Source organism: Coturnix japonica, chromosome 3 (genome assembly GCF_054131305.1).
Source record: "Coturnix japonica strain WE chromosome 3, WE-NBRP24, whole genome shotgun sequence".
NCBI lineage: Eukaryota > Metazoa > Chordata > Aves > Galliformes > Phasianidae > Coturnix > Coturnix japonica.
The window spans coordinates 21179638-21204899 of NC_140665.1; the positions used below are offsets into that span (position 1 = coordinate 21179638).

The 25262-nt window shown below is 43.2% G+C and overlaps 1 protein-coding gene across 11 annotated transcripts in view; it reads left to right on the top strand.

The window, feature by feature from the left end:
• Nucleotides 1–2870: 2870 nt before the first annotated feature.
• MARK1 (microtubule affinity regulating kinase 1) overlaps nt 2871–25262 on the top strand; it is a 49548-nt gene continuing 27156 nt past the window's right edge. For all 11 annotated transcript variants that reach the window (XR_014943855.1, XR_014943856.1, XR_014943857.1 and 8 more), the window contains exons 1-3: nt 2871–3331; nt 21283–21486; nt 22093–22146. Coding sequence is in view for 8 of the 11 variants with exons in the window: in XM_015857204.3 (XP_015712690.1) it covers nt 3281–3331; nt 21283–21486; nt 22093–22146 (309 nt within the window). In the remaining 3 variants the exon portion in view is untranslated. The remainder of the gene's footprint in view (nt 3332–21282; nt 21487–22092; nt 22147–25262) is intronic.

A 25262-nucleotide genomic window follows, 5' to 3' on the forward strand; every position in this document is an offset into this window, starting at 1 on the left:
ACTCCTCAGATGTGGGAAGTTGGTTGCAGCTGTAGAGACTGGAGGCGTCATGAGAAAGATGAGGTATCAAAGCTGCAGGAAACAATCGAAACTAGTTATTTTTAGCAATGGTTATTAAAGGCCAGCACAGAGATCTTTAGTGATGTACAACCCACTTATATCCTCTGTTTTACTGCCTATCAGAGGTGTGCCCAGGGACAGGGAGAACCTCCTTGCCAACTGCATCACACCACTGACTCCTGAGGGATGCAGCTCTTTTTCAGGTAGCTGTCCTTCTGAAAGACTGATTTGCTAATGCTGTTGTAGGCTCCCTAGAGATATAAAACAATAAGAAAGCATTGGGGATAAGTTAAGCTTTTCACCAAAGTGTGCTTTCTCATGATTCCTAGAGCAAAATCAGAATCCTGAGTACAACTAATAATGCATTTTAAAAGTCGACATGCATGTAATTTAATCTTCTTGTGTGAAAGTAAATAATCCATGAAGCCTCATACCTGTAGTTTGTAATGACCTCGGGAGCTGGAAATGAGCACAGAATTGAGAATGAGTTGGGTCTCTCTCTTTTGTGTTTTTAAAAGCAAAGGTTGTTTCCCCTTTCCCAGCCACTGGGAACATCACTGGACTGCCACGACTTCTCAAGCAGGATGGATTGTGGCTTAGCAACTTCATCCGCCAGTCCCTCAGGACTGTCCTTTCTCGGGTCTTTCATTTCGTTTTTCAGAATATAGTAGATGTGCTGGCGTAATTAAAGGCAATAATTGAGGCCTGTTTTGTCCACATCTAAATGGCCAACTTTTCTTGCGTTATTTCTGAGCCTCCCTCTTTTGCTGCTGAGAACCAAATTTAAAAAGAAAAATTGTAGGGAAAATTTCATTTGACTTGTATCCAAAATCTCTCATAAAACTGTGGATGCAGTTCTGTTAGGGTTAAGGTGGTGGAAACCTTCCAGCCCTGAATTTCAACCCAGTCACTCAATGCACACCGGAAAAGTTCCACATGGGAGCTGAGGAGACTGCAGTTTCTGTGCTCACCTGGGTGTTCAGCTCCCATCCAGCACATCCCTGCTAACATAAAGAGAAGAGAGTTGGCTTCCTGAAGGAGAAAGCACCTGGACCTGGTTTCCACAAGGCAGAAGGCAATGAGTCCATACTCTCTGCGTGCCAAGAAGCTGGAGCTGACTCACTGCTGGAGTTTCCCTTGGGAGGGACAAGTGCTTGCAGAATTGACTGACATCTTCATTTCTTCACTAAGCAAAGTTGTCCGGTCATAAATGAAAGTGACATTTCTGGGAAATATACAGAGAACGAGCAATGGCAGAACAGGAGCGGTGCAGAAAACCCTCAGAAGGTAGCCCAGATGGGATGGGGTCGTGCAGCACTGCGTGACCTTATTGCTTTGAAAGCTACAGATGATGACAGTAACAGCTCCAGCCACAACTACTGCAGAGCAGGTCTGCAGATAACCAGAATTATTATATACTTTTAATATCTTCTGAACCAACACGCTCATACAACTTACTGACCAGCACATACTCAAATGGCAAGGCAGGAAGTTTACCTAAGCTTTCCCTCAGCCAGCGGTGCCAGTGACTGCATTAAGAAGATGTTTGAGTGCACTGCTCTCCTCCCTGACCACAAGTGCACAGACAGACCCATACTGCGGTGGGCTGGCAGCAGGGAGAGGCAACCAAGGCAGGCTGCTGAGCCAGGCCCCACGCGCAGCCCTAGACACAGCCTTGTACTTATTTGGAATTAAAGTGAGCGCATTTTGATGAGCTAAGCAACCAAACTGGGTTAATAGCCAGTTTGTCAACAACTTGTTTTGGCTTGCTGACGGGACCATGGTTGTTCCCAGGAAAATGAAGAACCCCAGAAGTCCCCTCACAGCGCCAGTAGCAAGCAAGGATTTGGGAGGCTCTGGGCTGAGGACTGGCTGGGCTCCAGACAGACACAACATGCATGCTCAGAGCAATGGGATGCTGAGTGCTCAGAAGGCCCGACCGCACTGCTATGCTAATGCAGCAATGCTCTGTGTGTGTGTGTCAGTGGCCAAGATGCTTTCCCAAACATCTGGAAAGCTCCAGTGTCCTCTGAGCTGCTCTGGGGGCACTTCCCAAATGACACAACCAGCCAGACCGGAGCATCTTTATAGGTAATAAATAACAAAGTACTTCCTTTCACAAGTGCATGAGGGCATCCTGGTGATAGGTGTGCTGTGCATTAAGAGCACTCCAAAATGGTTTTCCAAAGAAACATCCCTGAGAAGACCAAGGGTTGTTTGCTTAATTTATTAACATGTTTACAAACCCAGGTACAAAAGCCTCGACATGCCACAGGGGAAGTACAGGCACATCGGTCTGTAGGTTTTGGTCGTGAGCTTTTCTACTTCTCCAGACTGAGTTTGGCGAAGGTTGGTTGGTTTTATAGTGAAAGCTGCTGTCACGTAAACACTTGCAACTACTCAAAGACAAAAAATGCGTGCATGTTTCTAATATTAAGCACATGAGGTCATCAGCGGAGTGCTCAAGGGCTGTGCGGGTCGGGCAGAGGGATGCGCTGCCCGGTCTTGTCGACCGGATTGCAGCTCGGCTCGGGCTGACTCAGAGGCACTCACACTCGACTTGCTTCACCCAGATGCTGACGCAGGCTTTTACAAGTCTCCACAAAGTCTGAGCGTGGACTTTCCCTAGGAATAAGCAAGGCACGGACGGGCATCACACCCCTCTCCGCCTCCTCCGTCGCCCCCAACGCCGGCAGGCCGAGGGGCCCCGCCGAGGCAGCTCACGGCCGCATCCCCGGGCTCACCGCCCCTCGGGGACGGCACCGCCGGCACGGCCCGCCCGCACCGCCCGGCGCTCCCTGCGCTGCGGGGCCGGGGGCGGGGAGGAGGAGGAGGAGGAGGAGAGAGCCGGGCGAGGCAGCGCGGGGCAGCGGCCGCTGGAGGAGGGAGGAGTCGCCGCCGCCGCCGCCGGATGCTGCGAGGAGGCGCCGCGGCCCCCCTGCGCTGCCGGCCGCTCACCTGAGCGGGCAGGAGGGCGTTGGAGGAGGAGCCGGCGGCCGAGCTGCGCGGAGCCCGGCGGCGGCGAGGCGGGCGGCAGCGCGGCGGGCGAGGCCATGGCGGCGGGCGCCTAGCGGGGCCGGCAGCGCGGCAGGAGGCCCGCGGCCCGCCCTGAGCGCCCCGCTGCCGGCGGGGACAGCGGGCGGCCTCCACCGCCCGGTCGCGGCCTACGACAGCGGGCGGCCTTCCCGAGCGCGCCGGGCGCGGCGCCGCGGCCCACAAGATGTCCACTCGCACGCCGCTGCCCACCGTCAACGAGCGGGACACGGAGAACGTGAGTGCCGCGTCGCGCCGGCCTCCCCGGCTTCCCCGGCTTCCCCTTCCCGGCCCCGCCGCCTGCCCCGCGTCTCGGGACGCTCCGCGCGGCGCTGCCCGGCCGGGCCTCCCGCTCCGGCCGGCTGTGCTGGCACGCATTGTTCGGGCCGGGCCGGGCCGCCCTGCCCTTATATGTATGTACTGAGCGCCGGCCTCGGTGCTCCGCCGGGAGCGGCCTCGAGCCCTGCCCGTGTGCAGCCCGGCCTGCGTGAGTGTGGGCTGCCGGCCGTACCGCTCTTTGTTTGGGCTGCACCTTGGAGATGGGCTCCCGCTTTCCTGTTGCCGTATTCCTTCCTCTGGTTTGCTTTGTGTTTTGTCTGTGTTCTCGGCCTCGGTACCTCCCGAGTTGATTGTTTGGATCTTCCTTTGTGTTCTGCTTAAACATCTTTGCGCTCTTCCTCTGCTCCGCCCGGGCTCGATGCAGTTGAAGCGTCGTGTTGTTCTCCATTGTAATGACCTTCCCGTGGAAAATAACCCATCTCTTGTCATGGTGGGCAGCGTACCCAACCAGTCCTAAAGGCCTGGACTTTGTCTGGTCCTTTCCGCTGGTGGGAATTACTTAAGCGGGTACAGCATGGGAGGTGTGAAGGTGAGGGAAGCAAGATTAGAAGAGTTATGTTTGGAATGCATGCTTGATACCACTGGTTGCCTTTGGGAAAGAGAAGGTGCAGGAATGGTTCTATTAAGTGTCTCACATGTGGTTCTGCCCAGTTTCTAGATGGGTAGAAGGCGATTGGTAGGAAATGAAAGGAGGTGGTGAGGTGTGTTGGAACAGCAGGAGGTGTTTGGGGGCTCTGGCCAGCATTAGGCCTCGCCTGTATAAGCCGAAGAAATTGTGTCTGCTCTATGGGTTATTGAATTATATGAAGAGGCTTTAGAAGGTGAAGGTAACAGAAATATGGTAATGTGGTTAAAGAACTGAAGGCTTTAATCTCAGTTGCTAAGTGGAAATTTAATTGACGAGGCAACATCAGTGTAGTTCCCAGTTGAAACATAAAGCAAGTAGGTGCACTTGGCCTCTCCTCAATATTTGTTCATGCGCTGTCTCTCCTCTGCTGGTGTCAGACTGGAAGCACGCAAGTCCTTGAGATGAAATGAGTGTTTAGATTCAATTAAATGACAAGATCCCTATTTGAGTGATATGTGTTACTTATGAGTTTCTATTTCAAATGTATATAGGAATGTAGAGGAGCGGTAGATGACAGAAGGAGATAAGAAATATTTATGCATAAACCCAGGAGCACACTACACAAGACTTGCAAAGCGCATTTGCACAAGGCAAATGGAAAGGTTTTGAAACGTCATCAACTTCTGTGAAATGAGAACTTCAAGTGTTAGTAGTTCATTTAGGAAACGTGCTAATTTTGAATGGTCTGTTCTGACAGCCAGATATAGGTAAGGATATATTCTCTTCTTTCAGAGAGGGCATTGGGTTTCTAAAATTGGGTTCATACAGGATATTGAAGTCTTCAGAATTGCACATTTGCTGCTGCAAATCTTGGTGTAAGTCTGTAACCTAATACTAATGAATATAATCCTCTAGTCCGATGAACAGTAAGGAGCTGCTCGGCGGCGAGTTCCTACATCTGCCCCAAGTAGTTCTGGTGCTGTAGTGAGTGGGGTTCTAGAACATGGATCCAGGGAAGCCCTTTGGGTGTTGTTGCTGGGCTCCCCAGCCTCAGGGCTAAAGTGAGGAATGTGGGGTGAAGGAGCTGGTTGCTTCAGAGCAGCAAAATCCCTTGGTTTAAAATGGACTCTCTCAGGGTGAGGTGAGACGCTTAATTTACTCTTAATGTGCTTCCTCCTACTAATAAGCGCTAATGGACTGGAGAAGCATTTGTGCTGTCTGGATGCACAAAGGTTAGCTAGTAAGCACTGGTAACTGGGTGTGAGACCTTGCAACTAAAGGGAGAAGTCGCTAGAAAGGGAGGGCTGGGAAAGCAGGAGCTACAGAGCGGTGTGTTTATTGCTTGGTGAACTAAATCCCTCTTTGTAGTGCATATTTTCAAGTCCCAAGCACTTGTATTAGCGAAGCTCTCAGAAGACATGCAGTTAACAGTGATCTTCCTTTCCCTCTGCCACGGCTGCCTCTCAGAAGTGTTGCTCCATTGTGCAGCTCTCAAGGGACAGATTGTAGCTCTGCATCCCGGAGGGAGCTGATTGATGGCTCTGAGTACAAACCTACTGGACGCATCCAGCTGTGCTCTGCACATGGCCTGAGTTCGTTGCATGAAGTCATTGGGGCCTACCCGACCACTGCCACCCCTGCTCTCTTGGCAGCTGCCAGCAATGTGTGTGTGTGTATATATATATTTGTGTATGTATTCCAGTGTACCCTTTTCTCTCAGTGACTATGCAAGCATGTGTTCTGACACTGGAAAAATAAAGTCAGATATAGCACCTGTCATAAGAATATACATGCCTTGGAGAGTTATGGGAGCTCCTGGCTGGATGTGTGAAAAGCAGGCAGGTTTCCACAACTGTTAGTGCCTTGTGTGCCACAGCGCCCTCAGAAGGTAGCCCAGATGGGATGGGGTCGTGCAGCACATCAGCCGATAAGCTCTTATCAGCAAGATGGAGTGAAAGGTAAGAGGGCTGATGACAATGGGCAAACAACAGGTGGAGAGGAACGGTCGTTGTGGAACAGTGGGTATGTGTGTAACTGATAGGCCCATGCTATATAAATTCACACCCATTTTTTCCCCTTTCCGCTCTTCCTTTTATCACCTGGTGCAATACTTTATTTTATCTAATGCGTGTGTCCGTAAGGGTTTTTTGCTGGGAATTCTATTACTCTTTCACCAAAACTATGTTTAAAGAAACAAAATACAGTTGTCAAACATTTTCTTATTGAATGGTCGGTTGGGAAAGTTGAGGGAAGTTGATGGGTGGAGGCAGCGCAGTAAAGATTATTTTTATGCCTATTATCAGCTTCTTGTTTTGTTTAAAGTGAAGGGTAATAGTAACGTTGAAAATAAATGTTCTTCCGTGTGTTGATTTGGTATATGTAGCTATTTGCAGCTCTTGGTAGCGCTGTGTAGGCTGCTGAAGGTAGCGTGTCTGCATTCAGACAGTTGCAGTTGGGGTTAGTTGGGGTGAACGGAGCTTCCTATCTCTGTTGAGGCTGCAGGAGGAGAGGGATGGGAATCCGAGTTTGCGAGCTTGCCGCTCTTTGTTTTCACTGAGTTGGGATTAAGGGGGGGCTTTTGTGTTTTCCCCTTCCTATTATACTCTACAGTGATTACATTTGGGAATGGTCTTCTTGAATTAAAGCAAAAGAAAAGTGTTGGTAATATATTCTCTTCAGTGTGTTTTGAGAGTTGTGTGTAAGAAAAGACACGTGGAGTGGGCTGTCTACCACTTGTTTCAGGAAGGTTAATAAAAATGGGAATGCTGATGCTTGCTGCCTCTGGCGTAAACGTCTCCAAGTTTGGTGTAAGAGTTTTGCTGAATTTAGTAGTGAAAGTGATTTGATCTTTTGAAGATACGACTGTTGTTTGTGGAGGTAGTGCTGTGACTGTGCTGTGGCATCATCACTGCTGAGAAGGTTTAGGGCACTGTTCTGTGCCGTGGTTGTGTGTTGGCTGCAGAAGAAGCAACAACCAAGGCAGGAGTGCTGGATGGTGATGCTGGCTTAGGAGGAATGTAGGAACCATCTGTCCTTTGGCTTACCTATCTACTGCCTTATGAGTGTTACTAGATGTCATGGAAGAGGGGAGTCTTGGGGCAGGATAGTGTGGTGAGATGAGGTGATGAGATCTGCATCATCATGTAGGTAATTGCAGCAACATGCACAACTCATCTCAGGCTTGTCAGGCAAGGGGGCGTCTCAGGTGGCATCAAAAGCAGATATGGCAAAGTGTGCTGTCTGATAGCAGAGCCTAGAAGGCAGCTGTGTTTCTGAAGGAAGCTAATTGAACAGGGCAAGAGAGGAGAGGATGGAATGGAGTGATAAGGTCGGGATAATAATAATAATAATTATACCATGTTTAATTTATTTCCTTTTTTTTTTTTTTTCTTAGCCTGGATTTGCTTTTGCACAATAAGAACACATGGCTTTGATTTGGACAGAGGGGGCGTGGGAGAAAGTATCTGACAAGAATTCTTTCTTTCAGTGCCTTAAGCAGAAGGATGGCCTAGTTTCCAGGCCTTGTGGGTTCAAGAGTACAGCTGTATCTTTCTTATCCACAAGAGAAGGGCTTTCGCAAACTGGAGAATGCCTGTGTTTTTTTCAGTGTACGATGAGTTTCCTTGGTCTTATGAACTCCATTAGGCCGTATGTTTGTTCAGTTGGTACAAACAAGGTATGTTCTCCCAGCCTGAAGTTTTCTGTTTCCTTTGTGCAGATTGTTATTAAGCTTTTGGCTCAAGTCTTGATCAAGCTCCTAAGTTGTGGGGAAAACACATGTTTAGCTACAGCATAGAGCACAAAGGAGGGAGCAAGGTCCATTTTATTATGGAATGCGTTAACCGGTTGGATTTAACCTTCTGGGTGAATCACAGGTGGAGCAGGCAACGCTCATTTAGTTTCTTTTTCTTTCTCCCTTTTTGTAGAGAGAAATATTTTAGAGCAAATAAGCTTCATGCTTCACTGTTTATTCTAGGTGTCATAAAAACCCCACATTGACAGAGTTCAGAAAGAGTTAATGTGGTTTGATGGCACTACTTATTTCATTTCACACTCTGTGGGTTTCTGGAGGTACCATTAGATTGTTTGTGGCTGCTGTTCTGAAAACTGTACGTACGTGGTCAGTGGATTTAAATGCATGATGAGAACAATGAGATTAAGTTGCAGCCAGCATCGGGTGGGGTGGGGGGGGTCTTTACGTCATCCTGTCCTCAGCCTGCAGAATTGCTGTTGGTGTTAGTATGGCTTTTTGTTTTCTAACCCTGCACTTAGAATGTTTCCATCTTCAGTAAAGGCAGGGTTTGTTTTTTTCCATGGTACCTGATGATAATTGGAGATGAATGTTTCCACCATAACTGTGGTAAGCTACTGCTGTGACAGTTGCTGCTCTTGAGCAGAGGGAACTCCTGCTAATTTCTGCTATCAACAGCTTCAACGCTAAGCAAAGTAATATTTCATTTGTATTTCAAGTGCAAATAGTGGGATTTCTCTAAAATTATGCTCTTGATCTGTATTTGCACGTGCAGGCTTATTTTCTTGTCCCAGAATTTAGTGGAGACCTATCCTTGAGCTCTTGCTGACATCTGAGAAAACTTCAAACTTCAGTGCAGATTCATTGAGGAACTGCTGTATAGTTAGAACAGAGCTGGTCGTACTGTTAATGTGGAACTCAAAATCTCTAGTGCAAATAAAGCCCTGAAACAGAGTTGTTACAAACTGCCCTGTTAACAACTTGTGCGAGCCCTCCAAGTGTTAGCATTGCAGGGCTCGCATTGTATCCATGCTGTTCAGATACTGTCTTTTAGTAGCTTCAACTTTTGTTTCCCCCTTTCCTTCTTTTCCCCATTTTGCTGTTGTTGTTCACATACATGTGTGTTTATGCCCCGTGCTGCCCTCTGGGTTAAGTATATGACATCTAATTTGCTGTAGACAATGGTGTGTTTCAAACTTGGCTTATTTGTGTTGTGGCTGTGACATGATGTATTATTTTGTTGTTGTTGGAAACACAATGCGTGCTTTTTGTGTTTGTCTGGAATTTCAGAATCACCATTTTTATTTTTTTTTCCCTTCTTTTTATGACTTCAGTAATTCTTCTGGGTCTTCATTCTTGAGCATTGCTCCCCTCTAGGTAGTGGTGTGCTAACAACAAATGAGCTCCAGTTGGATACTTTTGAAAACAACTAAGCAAGCAGGAGAGTTCCATTGAAACATATATATCCTTCAGTGTAATGAATATAGCACGGCTGAAATCTGAGTCAGTTTAACACTCAGTAGTAGGGATGCAGCTCGGTGGAGTTTTGATGGACATCCTAGCAAAGCTGAGCTTAAAAATTCCAAGTGGCTCAGATGATTTTGCTTGATCTTACTTTACCCAAGTAGTAACTGAACATGCTCTAAGTAAAAACACCAACTTATGCTCAATGCCATATGTTCCTGTTCGTAGTAAGGCATCTGCACAGTTGCATTCAGCTGGGCTGCAATTAACCTTTCAGGCAATGAAGTGGATGTGCTCATGGAGCAGTGCCATGGTTTGGACTGTAATGTTCAATCAATAGAGTGTCCTGATGTAAAATCTAAAAGGATGGGCTTTTGGTGTGTCTGTGTAGAAAATAAGGTTGTTATGCTATTGTACAGTTCTCCATCTTATCAGGACTCCCACCATTAGGTTCTTGTAAATCGTTGTGGAAAACAGACTTTCTGTTCTGTTTGTGCCTTCAAATTTTCCTAATTCTGGTTTGTTTTTTTTCAATATGGATTCAGCAAGAGTTTTTTTCAAGCAAGAGCTGTGAGAAGTGACCTGCGCTTCACTGCCTTTTTAACATCAGTGCTGCTATGATGAAGATGACTTCTGTAAAGGTTCCTGCTGAGCTGCTCGAGATTTAAGTGCTTAATAGCTGTGGCTCCTGGCTCTTTGTGTACAAACTGTTGCAGATTTGGGACATCTTATAGTAGTGTAAATTGTTATAGAAACCTGTGTTCATAATGGAATAATCCAATGTGTTGTGGGAAAAAAACAAGAGTTTTTCTAGAACGATAGTCTTGTTTTATGTTTAAACATGGAACCCTTGGAATTCACAGAAGTAGCAAATAAGACAAGCTAATCAGAGCAGAGGATGATATCCAGAATGTGATAAATGTTAATAGATTCAACAACGCTGTATTTTAAGCAAATGCAGCTGTGACGTGGACAGCTTGGATTGCATGAACCAACTGTACTTTTCCCCCCTGATGGAAAGCACTGCTGTAGTGCATCCGTGATGGCACAGCCCAGTGAACACACAGAGCTGCTGGATAGCCTGTGGCATGCTTTGGCAGCAACGGGTAATGGAAATAATACTGGTGACAAAGTCTAATTGTTATTATATTATAAAGTAATAGCGGTGCATAATAACTAAAATCTCAAGCAGAGACAAAATTAGACGAGGTTCTTACGTGCTATCTTCTATTAGATGAATGTGGTTGGAAAAAATAACCGAGCTTCTGGATGGAGCAGGCTCCAGCAGGGCTGGCTGGCAGGGCTGTGCCCCAGGCTCACCTGGTGGTAAAACCTGCAGTGCCTCTGCTCAGTTGCCCAGGGAGATCCCATGGTGGCTGCTGGTGCAGCAAGGCACACTCCTCCAGGTGAGCCAGCCTGAGTCACCCCGAGCCGCTGCTATTTTCAGCTCGGTGGAGGTTTGCCTCCTGCCTGCCTTCCTGCACTGCTGGTGGGTCTCATCTTTTTCCATCTTAGGCAAATACTTGAGAAAAAAATAGAAATAAAAGTAAGGAAAATGATTTTTTTGCTTGTATTCAAGCAGCCACCCTTTCCAAGTGGAAAAAGCCTCTTGATTGCAACCTTAATGGTTATTATCTATGTACTCGGTCAGATTCATTTTAAACCTAGTGATAATCTCAAACCTGCTACCACAACAGCTTTCTTACACGCTTCCCAATATCCGTCTGAGATTCCATTAACCCATATTCGTTAAGTTGCTGGATGGTTACTACCTGTAAGCTCCAATTCCGCCACCTTCCTCCCCTCCCCCTTTGTTTTTCCCACATTTTGATTACTGAAGTGCTTTTGTACTTGGGCTTGCGTAGCCACTGCCAACTTCCTTATGCTTCTCACCCTTTCTGGGACCACTTCCAGCTTTGCTCATGACATAACCCGAATCAATACAAAGCTTTACTAAAGCTATGTAGTTGTATCTCCTGTTTATTCTTCAAGTAACATCCTTTTGTGTGGATCCCAGGGAACGTGTTTGTATAGGAATGGCCTGAATTGTCCTTTTCAAGGGAGCGAAAAAGTGCTTTGCTCTGTGTGAGCTGAAGGGAGTTGGTTTTGTTCTGGGGATTCTTTTTGGAGTTACAAGCAGAGAGGATTGTTACCGCTTGAAATATTTGCTAGTTACATACTTGACTGCCCCACTCTGCATTTCCTTCCTTCCCTCTCTGCCCCCCCCCAGTAACATTACTGGGCTTTTTTTCTCTCATATGTCAGTTGAAAGTAACCAAAATGGTGTTATGATTAGTCAGAAGGGATGAACGACTTCATGCTACCCTCTGTAGAGGGTTTTTTGTGATCTCCATTAACACATGAGGAATTTATTGTGAGAACTGCAGAGCTGGGGGAGCTGAGTGTAGGAGATAGCACGGTATGCATAGCAGCAGTGTAAATTACTTGTGCTTAAACAGTAAATATCTGAAATTCCTTTTGAGAGTGCCTGCTTGGCTGCAGTTGTATATAAGTATCTAATTCTTAGATGCTGCCGTCATTACTTAAAATAAGCACAAGCATAGCTCAGAAATTCAGAGAATCTTACACAATTAAGAAGAATCTGAGTTTTGCTATGGAAATTACCTTGCCCTGTTAAATGCCACATTGAGTTTTTACAGAGGATATAGTAGTTTCCCACAAATGGATTGTATGTGTAATGGTTTTATTCATCTCTATTCCAGGTAGTATTATCGATTGATGGTAATAGAATTCTATAAAGCATTCCGGCTTTTGTTTAATAAATTTCTTGCAACAAGAGTCAGATGTTCTCACCTTTGCAGTTATCATAGCAGGGGCTGAATACCTATGGCTGCAAGAAAAGAATCAGGAAAATGTTGTTCGGTGACGAGTTACAATAGTATTTTCTCCTTAAGGTCCTACTCCAAAAGGAGCAACTATTGTACTCATTTCACACCATGAGATGTGCACAGAAATTATTAGTAATGCTGTCTTTGAGCAGCCTGTACCAGGCGTGTGTGTAACAGCTTTTCAAATCTTCATCTCTCAGTTCGGTATGAAGCAAACAAGGCTGACTGCTTTTTAGACGTCTTTCTTCCAGCCATGGACAGATGATGCACATGAACAAAGGAAATGTGTGAGAGCGCTTCACAGTGCAACTCTTGCTCCATCTACTGCATAGCACAGAGAAATCTTATCTGCAGAAAGTCGGCGTGAGCAATTGGAGTTGATCTAATAAAGGTGCTGGAATGAGTTGATGCGAGGTGTTAGTGGAGAACGTATGGCGTATTGTGGTGTTTGTGAGCAGAAATCTGATAACTCAACCTGTGCAAAGAAAAATATTCTGGTGAAATAAATGATATTTAAAGGTCCTTCCTAATAAAGATCTTCCTTTTCTGATGAGAAACGTGGTACTGAAATGAAAATCAAAGTATTTTTCAAGTCTTACAGGATACTGTTGTTGTTTGTGTGTTTGTGTTTGGTTGGTTGGTTGTGTGACCTTTTGGGGAACTTCATGCTTTGGTGTCGCTGTCAGCTTTTTCACTATTGCTCATTGAATTCCGGCAGTGTATAATGATTTCTTGAAATAGAATTATTTTCAAACTGGGTGGTGTCAGGACTTCTGCAGTAGCAAAGAAAATGCAAACTAGACCCGTATCCATCTGTTTGTTCTCATTCCTGTCGTATAATAGTTACTAACCCAAAGATGCCAAACTGAAAGCTAAACTTCTTTCCTGATGTTCTTTTCTGTAACGTTGAAAGAGTTGCTGCTAATGGTGAGTCAGAGGCCACCACTGCTGCCAGGGGTTACTTGCTGTCCCTCACCATCTAGATAGAGAAGTCTGGAAGTACCTTACTTCGACAGCTTGCAGGCTGGGAGGAGGTTGGAAGACCATAGCTAAGGATCTGTGATTCCTCACCCACTGGCTGTCAAGGTCTGGAGAGAGAAAACTCTGGTTATTTTTTGTCGGATTGGCTGTTTGTTTCAATGCCTGTATTTGAATGCCTGTTAGCTTTTGTTCAGTCCCTTAGTCATAAATTACTTACCTTCTTAAGCTTCATCTGTATATGTATATACACTCAAATAACATTATTTCTTCCAGTTTTTCATATCTCTTTATTTTAATGGACAGTAAATTCAGCGCCTGTTGTTTTTGTGATGTTTTTCCCTTCACTTTTTTTGCTGACATGCTTTAACACAGACTTTCATTAGTTATGTTACTTCTTTTTCTCGTGTTTGGCTTTTGCATTTCTTTTCTATGCTTGCATATGACTTCTGTTTGTGGCTTGAACTCAGTACATTGACAGATGTCTGCAGTATGTGTCAGCCTGTTAATATTCATAATCTACTGTATCAGCCTGTTTAAAACTGTAAGGAAATATTTTTAGCCGTGTCACATACTTTGCAAAATCTTTGAGGAATATTGTTTTTGGTTGCTTTTCTTTCTTGCCCCTCTTCCCTCCCCCTGGATTTTGGTAGTTTGTGATGCTAAATAACTGAAGCCCAAAGTTCATCACAAATGGTTGCCTGAGTGTAGGAAATAGGGGCTCCAAGGAGCTGGTCATCTGAGCACAGCTCAGCACATACACTGATTGTGAGATAGAAGCTGGTCAAAAGGGCAGTGTTTGGGCTGCTTCAGGTTAAGCATAAACACGTGCAAGTTTGGGAATATATTTGTCAAGCTGAAGTGTGTTGTAGCATCACCCACATAGGGGTAAATAGTTACTACAGTCCAACCGGTTATGTGCTTTTTGATCTGATAATTAACAGTTCCATTAGAAACAGGGCAGAGTGCACCAAGCAACAGCTTGCCTTCATTTTGCTTTGGCTTTTCTTTCGGTTCTCAGTGTTTCACTACACCTGCTACTTCAACTGCGTCATGATTATCTTGCTGTAAAGAACATAGTTTATCCTTTGAGAAGACCAGTGATTTTTAGCAGTGTTCTTACAGCATTCCTTACTGCAACAGGGAATAACTCCATCTCCAGCCATCAGATCAGGCTCATCTAGACTGCAACTGGGACAAAACTGTTGTCATTTTCTAGACGGGGCTTTGTCCATGGCAGAGGGTTGGAACTAGAGGATCTTTAAAAGGTCCCTTCCAGCCCAAGCCATTTTTTCCTTCTCTGATAATGGAGTGCTCTTGAGTGCTCCTTGGTAGGAGCGTCCCACACCACCTGGCCTGCTTCTTCCTTTTAAGTTGGTTTTCCTGGGCTGGGTTCCATATCCTTCAGTGTCTTCACATAGCCAAACTTTGTATCAATGCTCGTGAAAACAATGTCTGTATTATGCAGGGCCTGATTGAATCCTGGCTTAACTGTTGGAACTGCAACTCCTTGGCTGAAGGCTTCCAGAGTCCTCTATTGACATCAGGAGGAGTTAAGAGGGCCAGGGAATATTAATGTGCCTGACAGATGAAGTTGAGCTGGTGTCCTGTAGCACAGGGGTCTGTGAACATGCTCTCCTGACCTGGAGGGATTCATTGCCTCTGCCATGAAGGCTGTAGCTCCTGAGAACAGGCAGAAAAATAGGCTATTCATCTGCTGTATGTCCATGCAATTTTTTCCTCTTTAATTCTCAAAATTAACAGGTTGCCCAACTACTTTTAGATATATTTGTGTTATATGAAAGGGAATTAGATGAGTCTCCGTGCCCTTTAAATTAGTATTTCGAGAATTTTCAAAGGAATATTGCAAAATCCTTCACAGTATTGGAGATCTTCAATTGAGACGCAGTTTAATGGAAATCACACAGCCCTGTGCTGCCCTATGATTTCTTTTATAGGACATTGTATTGCTATCAGATCAGATATCGTAATTGGCCATCTCATCACTTTTCAGCAGGAGGCCGTACTTCAGAAAGTTAATAAAACCTTGAGGTGAAATGTTTTTATCAGAATGAGGCAGCAGTCTGTGTTGATGGATTCATCATTGGAGTAATACACTCATGGGAATGTAAAGATTCAGGCATACTGTCTAGCTTGTAAGGAATACATTTTCTGTTTCACGTGATAGAAATGTTAAGTGTTTTACCCATGCATGTCATTCCTAAAGGTTAGCTTCCAAAGCAGGCATTGTATGCTCTTCTATCTCTGTCTTCATGAACAAAACAAATCAGCAAGTCTCCAGGGAGGTTGTGGATGCCCCGTCCTTGGAGGTGTTCAAGACCAGGTTGGACGGGGCCCTGGGCAACCTGATCTAGTAAAGGTGTATGTTTGGTGTCCCTGCCAGGCAGGGGGGTTGGAACTACATGATCCTTGAGGTCCCTTCCAGCCCTGGTCATTCTGTGATTCTTTGTGGCGCATTTAATCTGCTTTAGTTAATTTCTCTTCCCCCCAGTTTTTTTGACTTTTTGCTTTGGCTTAGTTGCTAACTGGTTGCTTTTTTGTGAACGAGCCTTGCAGAGAAGATCTTGCTGCTCTTCTCATCTGGATGCAAGCCTCAGGCTTGCAGATTGTAGTTTGCAGAAACAGCCCTTTCCCCTCGGTTTTGAAGCTGGGTATTAAAGCATTTTCCATTTCTTGTACTCTTGCAAACACTTTGAGAAACTCCATGTGCCTGATGTGATCCTGAGCCTGAGGTTGTTTCATGTCTTTCTCCTCCTGCCTTTCATCAGGCCAGCTGAAAAATGGCCTGGCTGCATCATTTATAAGAGCAATAAAAGCTCTTGCCAGTTTCCCGTGCCAGAAGTTTCGCTTTCTGGTTGTGTTCCTGTTCGTGTTTGGTTGGCTCCAATTAACTATCAGCGTTAGCTTTTCATTTCATTTTGTACTGTGGAATATTTTGGAGCTAAACTGTGGGTGCCCGGTGCCTGTGGGTGCTGGCAGGGGAGCTGAGGATGCTGTCTGCAGCTCGGTGCTGGCAGAAGATCTCCCAGAAGAAGGCAGAAGAGACTGGCAAAGCCTGAATGATCATCTCCTGAGAAAAGAGCAGCAGCTGGCAGGAAGCACTGAGTGGTTTAAACGTGCCTAGGAGGCTGCAGAAGGAATGACTTGTCTCCTTCCTTCCCCCTTTTTCTCTACTAAAAGGATTCATGTTAGGTTTCACCTGTGACATATGTTTACCGTTTTATGTTGGAAGAAAAAAGGAGACTCTTGCTCGGTACAGCTTGACTGGAGCTTCTAGGGGTACAATGAATGATAAATAATTAAGAATTAGTAACCATAACAAGATGTTAGGAAGAATTCTTTTTCTTCCCCTTTGGCTGCACCTGTGGCTTATTGCAGCAGATTTTGGCTATCCTGCCTTAACTTTTGTTGGGTTTGAAGCAGTGAGCTCAGTTGGTTTCGCAGTAGCAATTAATGGAGAAGATAAGGGCTGGCTGTCCTGAATTAGCCCTGGAAGATGTTGTTTGTGTGTTTGAGATGAGTCAGGAGCGAAAGCGCCAGGTTGCAATAACAATGCCAATTTTGAGCACAATAAAACAAGCACAGGAAGGTGCTGCTCTTTGCACCTGCTGCCAGCCTGCCTGGGGAAGCTTCCTGAAGGAGGCTGAGATGCAGAGGCACTGTTGGCCTGCAAGGCCTAAAATGCTTTTCAGAGTTACAGTGTCAGTTAATAAAATGCTTGCACTTGCTTGACTGCAAGCAGCTTTATTCAGACTTATTGTTTCTTACATCTGATGGCTTCAAGCTCTTCCAGAAGTTCATGCCTGGAATTCCTGCATGTTATGTAAATCAGATGTAAACAGAGAGATGCGCATGCGTGTGGTTGATTAGTTTCAGTGAGCACTGCTGGAAAGCCTGTATGAGCAGGCCCAACGTATGGGTACAAGGCAAAGATAAGCTCTTCACAGTTTTGTGTCCTTCTCTCTTCACCATGCATTGGTATCCAATTAAAACATTCTGTATGTTCTGTTTCCTTTACAGTATTTTTGTGTTGTTCTTTCTTGTTTGCATTTGAGTTGTGTCCTGCATGTTGTCCTGTTTTGGTGGAATAGGTTGATAGTTTAATTTCTTTTAGTAACAAAGTTCCTGTCACGCGTTCACAGTCTAGTTTAGCTGCTGATAAGGAATTAAGAACAGAATTCTGTGCACACACACTTTTGTCTTTTTAATTATGCCATTCAGAGTACTTTCTTCTATGTACTATGCGGAACGTTAGGGTGGAACGTGCTCTGAGAATCTTTTGATTAAGATCAGAAGTGCTTTAGGAATTGGATTGTGGCACAACGGGTGCTTGTGGCAAGAGTAAGCCGTGGGTTTGTGCAGGTGTGAGGTTTACTGGAATAACAGGGAATCCTCTTCTGGCAGCAGCCGAGGGATCGCATGCTGTCACCTGCAGCTCGGAGTTGCACTGCACCTCCCAATGCACCTAAAGCTCTGCACAGGAGATGCTGAAGAAGCAGATCTGAACATCTGCTGGTTTCACGCTGAGGTTTGCTATGGCTTTTCAAAAAGATTCAACTCAACTAGTTTGGTTTGGTTGTTACTTAAGCAAAAGGGAAAAGAGGTGGTTTGTGAGAATCTCTTACGGAGTGAATCAGTAGATACAGACAGCAAGCTGTTAAAGTACAAAAACAAGCAGACATCCAGGATGTGACATCTCATCCTTCTCTTTTTCACCCTGCCCCCTTTGCATCAAAGCTGTTACAAGTCAGAGCTATAGAGGAGAAAGTTTCTGAGGCACTTGGAGTCCTCTCTCTGCCCTGGTTCTTTGGATAATCTTGCAAAATATGACCGCTGTTACAAATGCTTGTGTGTATGACGCATGCTTGAAAATGCTTGGGGTTATGAACATGAAAATTGGCTGCAAGAAAGTGAAGTTCAGAGCAGGAGATAATATTGAGAGCAGAAATGTGATGCTGTGCCTTATCTAGCACTATGTGTTCTTTCTTCAGTTCTGTGGGTGACTGCGCTGAGGAATTTGACTTGGGTAATTCAAGAAGGGGAAAATTCAGGACTAAGAAGTTGGCTTAACCTGATGAGGGATACTGCTAGGCATACTGATGTATGGAAGTTAGGTGCAGCTCCAGAGGGCTGTCCAGGCCCTATGTGTTTAACTGGAAGAGAATGTGGTTTGGTGGCCAGAATAGTTTTAGGGACTTCTTAAGACTATAAGAATGGGTAATATATTTATGATGCAGCTTTAATTAAAGGATACAATCAGTGGGAATATATCTCAGTGGTAGCCGGACAATGGAAGGGTGCTGAGTAAGTGTGGCAGAGAAGCACAGGCTTTGTATCTACCATGACAGCTGTTTCCCATCATACAGATGTCAAGGTAAATTAAGATATCTAGAGAAATATCAGAATCCCTTACTAAAAAACCCTCTCTAGGAATTGCAGGTTGTTAGCTAGAAATTGTTATTAGACAGTAGGGAATTGTATTTTTTATTAGCAGCCCACTTGTTTCCAGCACCCTGACCAATTTATCACAGTTTAGAAGTGGTTGTTGTGAAATGGCATTTTAAAATAGCCTCACAGTAGCTGATGCATAATGAATGAATGGATTATAATGGACCAGAAATGTCTTAAAACTACTCAGTGGATATTGTATGCTTCTGTGGAATTCGGCTTTAGTGTTGTTTGGAAGAAATCTCTGATATGCTGTTACGTGATCTAAGTTTTGTTGTGGGTTTTGTTTTTTGTTGCCTGTTTGATGTCTCAATGTTGTTGTATTTGTATTTCATTTAATGCTGATTTGCAGAAGCCAATGAGTTTCATCTGTAAATTCCCCTGTATTCCCCAACAACAGCGAGCAGTTTGTGTGAAAAGGCTTATTTCAAAACTTCAGAAAAGTAATTAGAAATGCATGTCATTTCTGAATGAGCAGTGAACGTATGTGGCTCACAAACTAAGAAACTTAACCTTTTTAATGCATGTATTCTGACATCCTGAGCCATAGCCATGGAGAAGGCTTTTCTATGAAGATACGCTGTCTAAGGGGGGTGAGTTAAGGAGCTAGAAAGGAACATTTTCTGTCACAAAAGGACCAAAATCCAGAGTTATCACGAACATGAACCTCATTTGCTTTTTTTCCTCTTCATATAAGTTCTGTGTTATCTTGTCTGATAACTGATTTCCCTCTTAAATCTGCATGAAAATGATCTCTTGAGTGAAGCTCTTTCCTGTTGCCTGTGGCATTGGTTTTGTTGCCCATCCAAATGCTTATCTATAAGATCCTTTCAAGTGCTTACTGGAAGGAGGCTAATCCTATGATGTGTATGAAAGTGGCAATTAATATTAGGGTTGCCAAAGCTTCTGGTAAGCATCATATTTCATGACAAGGTTTAATTGTGTGCATAAATAAGCTCAGAGACTTAAAACTCATCTGTGTAAGGCCGTGCTGGAGCTCTGGAGAGGGTTCTTGGTCTGACTGGAATATTCCTGGTCAGCGCTATACAAATAATGATCTTGCAGGATGTTTTCTTTAATCAGATTTTCATTTGGGCCCTGTCTATCACATGCAGGACTGGAGTCCTATGTTAAAGGAATGTTTCACAGCCTGTTAGCCTGGGGCTGTCCTTCTGATCCTCTGAGTCCACAAAGCATTTAATTACGCGCTTCTGAAGGATAAATACTATTGTTAGTGTGTTGTTTTATGGCTGAATAAATTTGACTGATATACAGAATCTAAACATGCCTGACTTGCTCGGTTCTGAAATAATTTGGGAAATGCTGTAGCTCTAAATTAAGCGGTGGGGGTAAAGCGGTGTTTTGCAGAGATGTTCAGATAATGAAAAGCTGAACAGAAGATTATATTTAGGCCTGATGTCCCAGCCATAATGAATAATGATAGAGGTGATGTAAAGAGAGCTGTGCTACATTTGGTAGGGACATTTTGGCTGTGGTGTACTCCTTGTTTTTTTCCAGTTTCATTGCAGCTGTTTGCTAGTTTTCCCAGTTCGACTAATGCTCGTGTACTGAAATAACTCTCCCAGTTTTGAGACTGTCTGTAAGCCTCGCTGTTTACAGGAGCAGGCTGACAACAGTCTGTAATAACCACGTGCTAAAATTGGAAGCATCACCTCAAATTCTGTCTTGTACAAGAAAATAAGGACTTTGCCTAGTGAATGACTGAGTGGGAGAGCTTACAGGACAGCTTAGTGCTGCCTTCTGTCTCTTCTCTAAGCTGAAGGTGAAAGATCCAGAGACCTTTGGTCTGTGAACAGGCTCAGTGCTCTGCACCAAGGCACCAAGACAGCCACTTGCTGAGTGAATCAGTGAATAAAAAGTCCTATAGTATCTTGAGTTTTGTTGGTTTACTAAGAGCTGAGGGACCTGGGATGAGTAGGTGTGCCTTTCTGCTACAGAATTTAAACATTCCCTGTTTCTACCTACAGTGTTTGCCCGACTTCAAACCTGTAGCTTTTGCACATCTTGCCCATTATATAATGGGAAACTGGGTAGTACAGAAGCATTGCAAGTTTTAGTTACTGACATTTAACATGAGATAACGTACTGACTTGCGTTAAAAAATTGCATTCTTGTTCTTCTTAAGGCTTTTGAGGTTTGAAGTGTATTTATGGGCCCTTGTGGTATTTTTCTTTCTCCTGACTTTTTAACTAAAGATGTAGATTGTTCATTACTTCATTACTACTTACTTCAGGAACTTCTGTGGTTTGCAGAAAGATGCAGGCAGGTTTGGGGAACACATCTTGTTTAAAAAATACAATTTTCTTGTAATGTTACTTGAGATGAAGGAAGTTGGGGGAAAAAATGGAACAACTCCTTGTTATCAACTGTGCCAAAAATACAAATACTTCTGCACTGTGTATTTTTTAAGACTAAATTTGGTTGAGATTGTACATTTGGAACACAATGTATAGTTTGGCCTAGTTTTGTATTAGAGGAGGTCTGTAATGGCTTATTGGTTACTGCCTATGTGTCTCTAGTTTAACTTTTGGAGTTGGTAAAGTCTTTCTTCAGACCTTTTTCCTGAGTCATGTATTAAACTGTACACAAAAGCATTGTGCTCTGTTCAGGCTACTATCTGGTTATCAGACATACTTGTAAAAAAGTAAATTCATTCCTTCCCTCCACGCTTTCTTTTGGCTTTTAGTTTATTTAGCTGCAACGATCTGAAATCCAAGTTGGTAAATCTCAAATATTTTATCTTCTTCCAGCATACCTCTGTGGATGGATACACTGAACCCCACGTCCAGCCTATCAAATCCAGTAGCAGACAGAACATCCCCCGATGTAGGAACTCAATTACGTCTACCAACGAGGAGCACCCTCACATTGGAAATTACCGCTTACTGAAAACAATAGGAAAAGGAAATTTTGCCAAAGTGAAGCTGGCGAGACATGTTCTTACTGGGAGGGAGGTAAGCCATTCCAATAGGAGGAAGAAGAAAAAAAACCCATCACGTTATTTTATATACTTTTTGGCTATCTTTATAATGAGTATTTCCACTTCTTTCTTACCTTCCTCTTCTGAATAAAAGAGCCTCATTTTTTGTATGAATGGTTATTTGATGTTCCTGAGTTTGCTTTCCCTACTGACTTTCCTCTTTTGAAAATATAACTTCTTGGAAAAAAGGCCAGGAAGTTTGTTGTCCCTCAGAGGGTATTTTGGGTTTTGGGGAGGAGCTCCATTCATCCTCTCATTTTCAAAACCAAATAAAAACTTATTCATAGAGTATGTTTTGGTGCTCGGGAGGGTGGTTTTCTAGCAAACAGGATAACATTGTTCTGTCCAAATACTGCTGAAAGTATAAAATGATGCCATTGTAGCACCGTGCAGTGGCAAAGTCCTGAAATCCTGCTGGTAGAGCCTGCTTGGTGAGAAATTTTGCCTGCTGGAATGTGTAAAAGCATACATATGCATGTGAAAGACACCTGTGCTTTTGCTCGTAGATATTCAACATATTGTCATTCACACATTTCTCTTAGTTTAATCTGAGTTTTTGGTTTTTTTTTGTTCCCCTAAGGTTGCTGTGAAAATAATAGATAAAACCCAGCTAAATCCTACTAGTCTGCAAAAGGTAAGTATATCGTGGTATCTGAAACTATCATCAGTTGAACTCTGACCTTCTATTTCCTTTGCAAAAATATTTGGTCTTTTTATCTGGTTAAATAAACATCTCTGTGTATCTGTGACCTTTGGAGACACTGGTATCCTACAGCCTTCGCTATGATGAGCGTGTGCAATTTGTTTGCTAGCAGTTACTCTGTATGGTTCTTAACTAAGTACTACTTCTTTGCTTTTCCTCCTCTGGCTTCAGTTTTTGCTGACAAGAAAATGTGTGTCTAATTAGTTACACAAATAACTTGTCTACATACTAAATCAAGATGAAATGCTATAAAGGACAGTGTTTTTCTTGGATTTTTCTTTAATGTAGTAATTGTTTTTTTGTGGAGTTGTGAGAGGGCCAGTTTCTGTGGCTTTAATGTTTTGGTTTTTTTTTACCTTTGTTCTTTCAACTTCAGTAAAACATTTGTTAAACTCAAGTGACCCTTGGCAATTACTTTTGTGTATGGAATTGAGTGGAGGTAATTGGAACATTCTGGTTGGTTTGTTGCACTGTCAGTACCTGCAGATAAATATTGAGAAGCCCTACATAGGCATTTCCATGCTGTAATAAGTGTCTTATAAAACCCTGGTTTGCTGTGTTGTTTTTTTTTCTTGTTCTTTGTCTTCTGTTTGTTTGTGCCATTTAACTGTGCATATATTTGTGTTTTGACTGAAGCACAGAAAGGTTTTGTCCTACTTGACATTACCCATTAAAAAGAAAAAGGATGGGTTTTGTTTATATGCACTTGACTGCTGTTGTAGCTGTAGAATGAGAAAGAAGCTGAGGGTTATTACTGTTCCTTTATCTCTGGCTGTCATTGTTTTGGGTTGTTTTTTTTTTGTGTAACTTTGTATGTGGAGAGCAGTGAATAACTTAGCTTTAATTTCTTTGAGCTCTTTTAATTTGTTTAATTTCTGCTCTGAAGTATTTTTGTTGAGTGTAGGTTCTCGAGGATTTTCTTTAATTCAACCTTTTGAGCAGAGTCCATGCTAAAGCGTTGCTGCTCTTAAGGCCAGTCCTGTATGAAGCAAATCTCTTTGCAAGTTGGTGAAGAAGGACCCATCAAAGTACCTCTTGACAGAGGATTCAGGGGAAATCCTGTCCTGCTCCTGTAGCTTGTTTCCTACCTAGCTTAATATTTGTACTTGGAACAGGTAGATGAGCAGGGCTGAGCAATAAGAAGGTGAAAGATGTGTTTTGCCAGTGTATTTTAATTGAGTCACCTTTTAGTTCCAGCCTCCAAGTGAATTGTTCCAGCTATTTTCAACACTACTTTACAAGAATACAGAAATTAACACTCAAATCTACAGAAAATACTTAGTTCTTAGGTCTTGAAATGACAGTTTGGGACAAAATCTGGAGGAGCTGTTAATGGAGATGTAAAGCTCAACATGTTTCTGTCATAAAAGAGGAGTATTTTTGTGGAAATAATCAACATATCCTTCAAAAGTATAGGATTTCTGATTTTCAAATTGATACATTCGCAAGGCAGAAATTGCAAACAAAAACAGGATGAATGAGCGTTCAATGAACTTTGTGCTCTAAACACTGTTAGGTTATGAAATAAATGCTTCAGTCTATGTATTATGGCATACGGTAGAGTTTAATTATTTTTGAGTTCTATGTGTATATTAGGATAGGAAAAATGAAAGATTTGTTCTCACTGAAAGAAAGATTTAGATCTTCTAAAAGCGATGCCTTTCAAACACCTGCTTAGACTGAAGAAGTCAAAAGAAGCCATTAAGTTGATGTGATGCTGCTTGGGTTGCTTTAATCTTTTTACTTCTAAATTTACATGTAATTATTTTAAAAGTTCTCAGTTTTTTGTTTGGTAGATTTACTTCAGAAATTTACATGTTAACAGGCTAGGTCTTATTTATTTTAACTCTCTCAGCGTGCCTTTGTAGCTATAGAGACTTCCCATTTCAGTTTTCCAGGAGGTTTTATTTCAGGAGTAGTTGTGTTATTGATAGGTGAGTTATAATTAATGCAAGTATTTAGAGTCAGAATTACTAATCATTAGTATTCAATGTCATTTATGCATTAAAAATAACAAAAATGTGTAGAAGTTACTCTGAAATCTCCAAGTTTCACCATAATCTTTTATAATGGTAAGTACAGAAAGAAAAACAGAAACTTTTGTTTCCTTGTGTTTTATTGAATTTTTATTATTTTATCCATTGAAGTTGTGCATGGGACTGCTAAGCAGTCAACTTTTCTTTAAGATGTAACATTGGAAGTAGGGAATGGAGATGGTACCGTGATTTAAATAAGAACAGATACTTCTCTAGTGATTATTTATAGCAGAATGCTAAAGCAATTTACTACCACAGAAATGCCACTCCTGAGTTTGAGCTCATCATCTAGGCAGCATAGCCTAGAATGCTGTCACTTAATGGAAATGGTAAGTTGTGTGCAGGTCAGCAAAACGTGTAGGCCTTCAGTAACTTTTGGGTGTGTGTTATTAACCAGATGTGACAAATGCATAGTTATCATGGATTTTGTGAATGGGCTCTGTGCCTTCCCTCTCCATTACTCCCGAATAAAGGGCACAAACGGCAATTAGGCTTTGCTTTAGTACTTGCTGCTGACCTAATTGGGTAGAATGAGCTGAAGCGTCCTCATTTCACACATACTCTTCTGATGTGTAAACAGAAGAATTTGAGAACATACTGCTGTTGCTGTTAGTGTCATGCAAGCAGTGAAAGTCTAGTTTGACCTTAGCCACTTCCTGATGTTATTTGTGCCGTGTTAAATGGACAAGCAATTTTGCAGGCATAGTCAAATAAAAACATCAGGTGTTAAGTGATGACAGAAGCAAACTGTCCTTGTGAATTTTCTGTTGGACTCTCTGGCGTGCAGCATGGTGAGTTGTCTTTAAGTTCTAATGTTCTTCTTGCTTCAGGACCTCCATCTCTTTAAATAGGTAAGCAGCATTGAATGAAGAGCACTATCTTTTGTTTGCCTTTCTAATTTTCCACTGTGTGGTTCTCATTGTGAGCACCTGTGCAAGAGACAAAACTGACTTTTTTTGTGGACTTTTGTCCAGATAGTAGTGTATTGTTCTGACCTGGCTCTTTCCACTG